This window comes from Acyrthosiphon pisum, chromosome A1 (assembly GCF_005508785.2).
Source record: "Acyrthosiphon pisum isolate AL4f chromosome A1, pea_aphid_22Mar2018_4r6ur, whole genome shotgun sequence".
In the NCBI taxonomy this organism is placed as follows: Eukaryota; Metazoa; Arthropoda; class Insecta; order Hemiptera; family Aphididae; genus Acyrthosiphon; species Acyrthosiphon pisum.
Window position 1 is genome coordinate 159842183 of NC_042494.1, and position 9733 is coordinate 159851915.

Sequence of the window (9733 nt, forward strand, 5' to 3'; positions counted from 1 at the left end):
ATATTATTATTATATTATTTTCTATGTGTAATGTTATATGTGTTATAAATTCAAAACTGCTGACTGTAGTTGTGATGGATGTGACGGACGCACTACTTCTGGATTTTAATAGTGATAAAAATCACGTATATAAATACAACTTTATATAATATATTTCCATGAAAAATTACAATTTCACCCAAAAATATTAATTTATTTATTTTTAGCTAAATGACGTTACTTTTTGCTTCTATTTAATTTTTGATTTTCACAAGTTAGAAAAAGAGGAAAAATAACTTTAACATTCTTCTACATTATTCACTTTACTTAACGAGTTAAAAATGATTTAACTTGCCGGCCTTGGTTATAATCGTATCGATAGTGAAGGTAGATAATTTACTATTCTTCTTTTCCGGCTCGCCAAAAATGGGTCATGTGTGGACAACCCTAAACTCGTTATTATACAATATAACAACTAATAATTGACGCGATTTATATGTATAATTTTAATCTATATATTATTATATTAATTATCGTAGTCCATACTCCTACAACAACTGCACCATTACCACGAATGTAACTAAACGCCAAGCTAGATGTAAACAATTATTATTATCAAATGTATGATTAATAAACAATTGTCAGGACTTTTTCGTGATTATAGGTAATAGTATGATGTATACAAAACAATATATAACTAGTATACTAGTGTATACTAGTCACGAATACAAAACTCTTTAGATCAACAATTGAATATTCTCTCATCGAATTGTCTATTCCAGGGGTCGTTGAAAATCGGCCGCTGATGAGATCGTCGCGTATCATTCTTCCGTGTTACAAAAATTAAATACACCAGACTATTAAGTATAATTTATAGAATTTTAAACAAAACATTATTTTATTTCCTTAAAATTTAAATGTATTTAAACAACTTTGTCTGCCTAACAAAAGAATCAATTATGTTTCGGTCTGACATGGTAGTAATCCAAGGATTTTCCGTTTCCTACCAAATCTACATCATGATGCAAGCTTATCAAAATTTTACTAAATTTTATCAATTTATCGTGTTTAATTCAGTTTAACGTACGTATATGCATCGAACAATATTTGTCAGATTTTCATTTTAAGTACACGAATAGTACAACAAACACTATATTACTATAATACCTCTCCGTTTTATTCTTTATTAAAAAATAATAATAAAATATTCAAAAATATAAACGCTTGATAAGTCCTAATATTTTTATTTTTTATTCTACACAAAGGGTTGTTTGAGAAAAAATCCAGTGACTATACGCTGCTGAAATTGTTTTATTCGCACAGAATGTACAAAGAAATGTTTATTACTGTTCGACGCTCGCTTCCAGAGTTCTCGTAAAATATTATACTAAACATATTTTTATACATAGGTACGAATATTATTATAATATTGTTATCGTCGCATTATAAACTCGATCACAATAATTATTATTGCCATTATTATTATTTTTATAGCTACAACAATCTATAAATCATCGCAATCTATATCGCAAGCGAAATGCCATAATATATTATTATTATTATTATTATTATTATTATTATATCATCGTATATAATATTATAAATTATCATTATCGGTTTGAATCACTCCTCTATGCAGGCGTATCCATCTCTTGCGATATTGCATATTTATTTAATAATGTGCTCTATTCGCATAATATTATATTTTACGCGTAATTTATTATTATACTATTTCAGCCCGCCCGTGGATGGGATGTTCGGTGTTCTGCAGGCGCAAGGACACCGGGTCGTTCTACACGCCCAGGTTGGACGTGTCAAATTTACCGGTCGATCCGTACTTCCCTGACGGAACTTGGTGCCACTCCGCAGACAACGATAACTATTACTGCCTCAATCACGTCTGCACGCCCGAGGTGAGATAACCATTGTTTGTTTTGTTTTATCTCAGCACATCAAAATATAAATGTCTAAATGTTGGTGGACCACGCAGAGCAGTCGGTGTTTGGTATTGATCACATAGTACCCCCGACTCCGGATAATAATCTGACACTGGTGTCAGAAACAGTATATCGGCGCTATCCTTTATAGGTCCATACATAGTGAAACTATTGTCACAAAGTCACAAATTTCCTCCCTCTCCCCCCCCCCTTCCAAACTTTGTACGGGGTGATCATAGGCCAGGGATGGCGAACCTTTCTGTACCCGCGTGTCAAATAAAAATGTTGGTTGGATTTTATTTGCCCTGCGTGTCAACTAATTTGATGACCCTTTTTTAAACTTGAAAATTCCTTCATCCATAACTTTAATGATAAAAATACAAGTTGAGTGTGTCACTAAAATACCGTAAGCGTGTGTCATAGCCCATAGGTTGTTCCTGCCTATCACGAGAAGCGACTAAACGGATCTTGTAGTATAATGATATAATATAGTGTAAGGAGTAACAGCTACAGCTGCTACCCATGCTATATTTTTACTACCTAAAATGCTGTCCAACCCAGCATTGCCCATACCAAAGATTAGTATTTTTTTATAAACATATTTGTAAAAAAATATAAGCCATATTTCTACTATATTATGATAGTAATATAATATGAACCACCGTTTAAGCACAGACTACACCCTTTAAACACCTCGGAATAGTCGAATTGTACTTATTACCTAAAAATAAATGGTCAATTGCACTTGGGTTCAAAAAAGATAATGGTTAAACTCGGATAAAAAGCAAAGCGGGTAGCGGTCGAACTGCAATCGTTCAAAAAAGGAGTTTTTGAAATTTAATTTCACTATATTATGAACGTTCACGTTTATAATATTTGACGATTTAAAAAAAGAATAAAAAATATATATAAATATATTATTACTACAAAAATTATCAAAATTAGTTTAAAAAAAAGTTATAATAATGACAATAATAATATTTGATGATTTTATATAATATGTATAATATAAAACATTATATTAACATAATAGACAATATTGTATGTATAAAACAATAATTTTTAACTACTCCAATTATTAAAACCATTGTCAGTCTTAAGCATGTAAGTGGGAAGGGAAATTAGCGTTTTATAAACGTTTAACCCCTTCAAATGCATGATATTTTTGTTGTAATACCTTTTTTGAGCCCAAGTGCAATTCGACTAAGATAACTGCAATTCAAACATACCCAAATACCTATAGAGGTTATGCACATAATATTAACACCCTCCAAGTCTAAGGAATTTATTGACATGACTTTCACGGAAAACGTTCCAGTAGTTTTTTAGTCTATTAACTTTGGATAAACCGCGGATAAAAAATATAGTAACTAAATATCAAAATTATAAGTTTTTTTTTATTATTATTTATTTATTAAAAGAATAATTACAATCTTTACATAATTTTGTACAATAAGTAATTTATTTTGAAAGAATTAACGGTGGAATATAACAGAGTGGAAGGAAACTTAATTATAAGTTAAAATTGTTATATCAAAACATAATAACAATTTATTATACTGTACGTAACCAGTGGTAAACATTAATATAGAATTTCTACTATTTTTCTACTAATTTCTACTGTTAATATATTCTGGAAACCATTTATAAACAAAAACAATTCATAGAAAAATCACATTGCAAAATACCTTTCTGTTTTGTATTATATGATAGATTATAATATAATATGTACATAAAATTGGCGTTTCACTTTTTAGCTCGAATAATTATTACTCAACTTAATTTTATACTTGATTTAACGAGAAAAAAAAAGTCACATTTTTAACTAATGCTACAGAAGTATAGAAGCATCACAATGTTTTTACTCATTTTTGTTTTGTACGACGTAGAATATTAAATTATCGCATAAATATAGGTATTATATAGGATATACTGTATAGGTGTAAATATAAAATGTTTTCATCATATTTCCGTGTTATTTGTATTCCCCTAACGGTGGAGAACGTCGTGTGAGATGAAAAAAGAGAACACAATGCGGTCAAAAGTGAGAATTACAGTTAAACAACTGAAATGGGCGCTGCGAGACTCAATGATGATAATGAAATAATTGTATGGCAAAAGTAACGCGTTCTTGTTCATAGTTATGATTCTTGCAACATTGAGAAGTAATGATCACACCAATTGGGTAAAAATTCGTACCGTGGATGGAGGTAGGTGGAAAAAAAGCCCACAGAAAAAAAGCCTAGAAATATAAATATAAATATAAATATGAACACATGATGTATACTCTACACGGATGTCAATATTTTCATACCGTTGATATGATGATATTTTCACGTATTTTACAGTGGGCGAATCACGCAAAATATCTCGAAAATTGTCCTAGTTAATGATCCAAAATTTTAAAAACATTATCATGTTAAAGCTGGTAGAGCATTCAAGCAGAAAAAACAGTGAAACATACATAGTTCTAGAGTGCCCTCATGAATTGAATGCATTCATAAATGCAATGCTGAGGAAATTAATTGAATGCGCTGCCTTTTTATTTACCACAATTTATTGATATTACTTATTATTACCTATTTATTATCATCTACTTTTGTCATGGATCCAATCCAAATTTATTTATATATGCATATAAATATTCTAGCTGTCCCGCCCGGCGTTTCCTGTGCAAAAGATTTGTTTTTTTTTTAAATTAAAGTTTATAAAAAAATTTACCATACTATTATATTATCTACTAATTATAATAGCAATTCAATATTTAACCAAATAATTGCAACCCTATAAATAAACAAAGAAAACATCATTTTTTCGTGAGCTGAAAAATAATTCATGACATTGTGTGAACTCCATTTTAGCCATCTAGGTATAGGGATTGAAAAAATAAACTATAAACACCATCTAAATTCCAAGGAATCTATTGGTATAACTACTCTTTATTGAAAATGGTTGGTTAGTTTTTAAAGTTTTTGAGTCTATTAAATTCGGATAAACCAACGTAGGGAAACCATTTATATAATGGAAAAAAAATACTAATTTCTACTAATTGACTACTATTATTATAATATGTAACCAATGGCAACCATTTGACATTTGTATATAAATATCCCACGGAAGAGAAGCCTTTCAGTTTTTTCCAAATTTTCTAATTTTCCGAGCATTTTTTTCCAATTTTTCTTTCTGTAATAACCGCATTCATTATATTCACAACATAAAAAAAATTAAGCTAAATCGGTCTACTCGTTCTCGATTGATGCGGTTGCCTACGAACCGCTTTTAATTTTTATTATATAGATTTATCCGTTATTTGTTATTGTATGTATTGCATACATTGCATATTTATGTATTATTTGTATTATTTCAATATTATACCGAAGCCATATGCAATAAAAAATAATAAAACTTAAAAATAAAACTATACTCCGTACCAAATAAGAGACCACCGGGCGGCCACGGGCAAAACCGGTTTTGTTACGTAAATTTGGTGCTCTCTTATTTGGTACAGAGTATAGTTGATTTCGAATCGAATCCCGATTAAGTATAATATGTGGCTATTACACACTATAGTTACCAGAGTCTAGTATATCATCAGTTTTATTTTTTTTTCTGCGATAGGTGAGAGAATAATAAATTACAAAAGGCGCAGGCACCATAAAATTTGTTGACGGCCGCGGACTTCGGGTTCGGCCGACCTTAACGATGACGATTATTCTATATCTCAACAGGTGATTTATACCTCGACAAGAAGAAAAATCTTTTCAGAGTAGTTATTGTGGCGGCAGTAGGTAAAATGGATTAACTATAAATATATATATATATAAGGATAAAAGGTCATAGAGACGAAAACGTCTGTATAGGTAATACTGCTGCAGCTGCAGACTCAGCGATAATATATCTGGGGATTTGGATGTTCGGTGAATGATATATGATAATGAATACAGTCATGGCGGTGGCGTCGACGTATATACTTGTGTTATAGTGATTTTCTTTAGTGTTGACACTGAGTATATCATTATAGAGACAATAATATACGATGATAACAGATAAACAGACATTTTTCTTCTTTTTTTCACTCCGATGACATGCCGCTCTATATTATTGCTACAGTGTATATTATTTTCAATTTAGCATTATTACACGCGCGGCGTATTTTGTGTACCTATTCGGATATTTTGAAAATATCAAAATATTATATTATTATAATATATTTAAAAAGTTTGGAAACATATTTCAATACTAGTTAAATATTTAATGAGTTTCCTAACTTTTCGAACAGGCCACCGTATTATTGTTCTACCCGAATTTAAAATTACAATATAATATTAAATGTGAATATTCTCAAACTTGATTTCTCGTAAGAAAAAATAACTTTTCGGGTTACCATGGACGTATGCCTCATATAATATTACCCGAAGGAAAATGACGAATATATAGCCGTAAGTACGTCCGAATTCGTTTTCTTTTAATTTTTGATTCATATTTATTTTTTAAAAAAAATGTATAAAATCAAATTTCTTAAGTATAAAAGTCATCTAGACCCACGAGCTTCAGCTCTGGAGAAGTACAAAAATATCAAACATAAAAAAAATTCAAACTTCTCAAAATATTTCCCTGAAAAAAATAACTAACAACCCTCCCTTTGTTTCGAATCTTACACTCCATATTGAATTTAAAATAACAAGAGCACTCAACGAATCAAATTGTTCATAACAAACGTGCCTTTCTATTCTAACCCTTTGATAAAAAATATCAACCTTATTCCAGGAACCCCAAGATGGCAAAAGCAAAGATCGTGTCACAATCTTCTAAATGATCATTAAATTAATTTATTTTTAAAAATAAATAAACTATAATAAAAAACAAAACAAAAAAACTCAAAATAGGTAGTGGCACTAATGGTTGGCTTCTTCCATCAGAAGCATCACATGTAACTCTTCTCTCTCTCTCTCTCTCTCTCTCTCTCATTTGCTTATTGTTCTAAAAGGAAAATACCTATTGGAAATACTTTATAAAAAAAAATAAAATGTATTTTTAATATCACCAGGAATACTTAACATAGTACCAGTCAGTCACGAACCGAATCTAAAAAAGCAATATCAAATGCATGTCTTCTTATAATAGTCGTATATAATATATAATATACCTATAGGTCAGATTGTTTATTTCAAAATATTATAGTTGGAAAGACATTTTAATCGAAAACTATTTTGACGCGATTCACGGTATTTATAAACATGACTGATTTGATATAATGCGGATAAATATTAAGGATGGAAAGGCCCGTCATCGTTTTTTAATTAATAATGTACAATAATATATAGAATATAAATAATATTAACTCTGCTCCTTTTGCTGTTTAAACCCCAATGTCGTTTTTTTTTAAACTAATTATGCCTCCTCCTGGCTATGAAATACAAGTATATATTTGTTCTTCATTCTTAACCAGATGATAGGAAAAATCGGCTAAAAACACAATAATAATGCACAACCGTACCAATTAAACTGTCTAATAAAAAAAAAATTATTATTTCATAATATATATTACGCTTACATAGCACATAAAAATAGTTGGTAAGGTTAGTTCAATATTGTAAGTAGCCAATATTTGAGGAATGAGCAAATATTTTTTTTTTGAAACATTAAAATTAATTCGAAGTGATTATAGTAATAAATAATAATTAGTGTGTTTTCGTATTCTTGGTACCTAATGATGATTGATAAAATAAATACATAAGAAGGAAATAAATCATAATTTTCCGAAATAATCGCTGGATCGTATAGTTAGCAGATAATACCTATGTGTATACATAAGTGAACTTAGAGATTAGTTGAACTAATCCCTGAAAATCTTTTGAACATGACTATATAATATTGAAGTACCTACCTATCAATTAAAAATAAATATTATTTTGAAGAAAAGGAGTGGTATGCAACATATTTTGTATCGTGACTTCTAAAAATTAACGATAAATATTTCACTACCCACAAAATTTAACTTATCGTGATTAAAATATTAATTTTTAGAAACCCTTACTAAAATATAATAACTCCCAGATTGTGCACCACCATAGAGTATTGACGATAGACCATAATTTCATAAACCGTACTTCAATTGAGTCGATAAAAAAATGAAATGCAAACATTACCTGAAACAGTTCCTACATTTCGAAGAAAAAAATTCTTAATCCCTAAATAAACAAGTAAAAATTAACTTTTCTAAAAATACAAATCATACGTATAAATATGAAATACTGGCTAACGCGGACAAATAGTTTATTTTATATACGAAGGTTTCGACTTTCGAGTTCAGATGAAAGCAATAATATGGTAAGTTGAAAATTTCACGGAATACAACTTCACTTCTCTTTCGCTAAACTGTGCACAGATAAATATGTTATTTAATCATCAATATGCCGCGAGTGGTTGATATTCTAAACTCGAAATGTTATCAAACTATTATTATTATAATTAATATTATCAGTTTTTTAGTCTTATTTCTAACTCCTATATAAATCAAGGGTATTTTTAATACATTTTTTTAAAAATTTTCCGTCAAACACAAAATCACTGATATTATGAAATTAAAATGAGGACTGTAATATAATTTGACATGACGGCATCTATAAACTTTGTCCTTTGGCACTTATCTCGTTTGTACATAGCATAAAACATGCTTTCAAGAAACATTTTTCAATAATATGCAGTACCTATATTTAAAATGGGTAAAAACATGTAACAGATATTAGATCATTTATATCAATATGAGGTTATTTCCTGACATTAAAAATCAAATTTGTAGATGGGTGCTGTAAAAACCGTACCCATGTTTATAAATCCTAGCCTTAATTATAATCTTATAATTACTTATTACATTCAATGTTTTTTAATATTTAAATCTTATTATCAGTCTGGATTAGTTTTTTGAATTATTTAATTGTTATTTGTTAAAATATTCAATACGGAACTTATTTAACATTCTATAGTTCATTGATAATTTGTATTTTATTGAATTTTTGAATTTTTAAATCACGATACGTTTATGGTTCAGCATTATTTCAAATGAGTGTTGGCGTATTTTCTTAAATCATTTTTTTATTAAAAAGTCTGTGTATTTATTAGGCATTACACAAGTAGTGAATATTTTTGTTAAAATTCTATATTCAGAAATTAATAAGCCAATAATAATAGATGGATTAATTACACTTTGCGTAGGTATCAGAGTAATGTAGTACGTGAATCAAATTATCAGATGCCTACTAGATTTCAGTTGTATTCGCTCTATAAAAAAAAACAAAATTACAAGTTAAAAGATATCACACTCACTTTATTAAATATAATAAAATATTAGGTGTGTTGTATGATAACCAGCGACTGCCAAGTGCCAACGCATGTCTCATGTCATATTTCTGAGAAAAAAAAACTGGAACGTTTTGTTTTTTTTTGCTGATTTTGTGAAACTAAAATGTGTGCGTAACAATTTATTACTTAGTAGTATAATAATTGTTGCAATAGGTAGGTGTATTGTAATATTGTGTTGAAACCATGGACTAATATACTAACACTATATACTGGTATCACTATGGTGGTAAGGGTGATAGAGAGGAACGGTTCGTAAATGTCTCTATCCCTTCCGTCATACCTTATACACTGTAATCCTCATTTAATTGGAAGTAAGTGCATTGGTAACAACGGGCCTAACAACTGGTGGCTTAATATTAAAACTCTTATCCCTAATCTAATAATTTTTATTATTTTGTAACAGGGTTAGGGAACCTGTAATATTTAGATAATTCAGTAAGGGTTATTAGAGCCTT

At 29.3% G+C, this 9733-nt stretch overlaps 1 protein-coding gene across 1 annotated transcript in view; it reads left to right on the forward strand.

Annotated features, from left to right (window-relative positions):
- LOC100159216 (A disintegrin and metalloproteinase with thrombospondin motifs adt-1-like) overlaps nt 1–9733 on the forward strand; it is a 54408-nt gene that overhangs the window by 39276 nt on the left and 5399 nt on the right. Inside the window, exon 16 of the mRNA XM_008183177.3 lies at nt 1717–1892. Within this exon, the coding sequence (XP_008181399.1) occupies nt 1717–1892 (176 nt within the window). The remainder of the gene's footprint in view (nt 1–1716; nt 1893–9733) is intronic.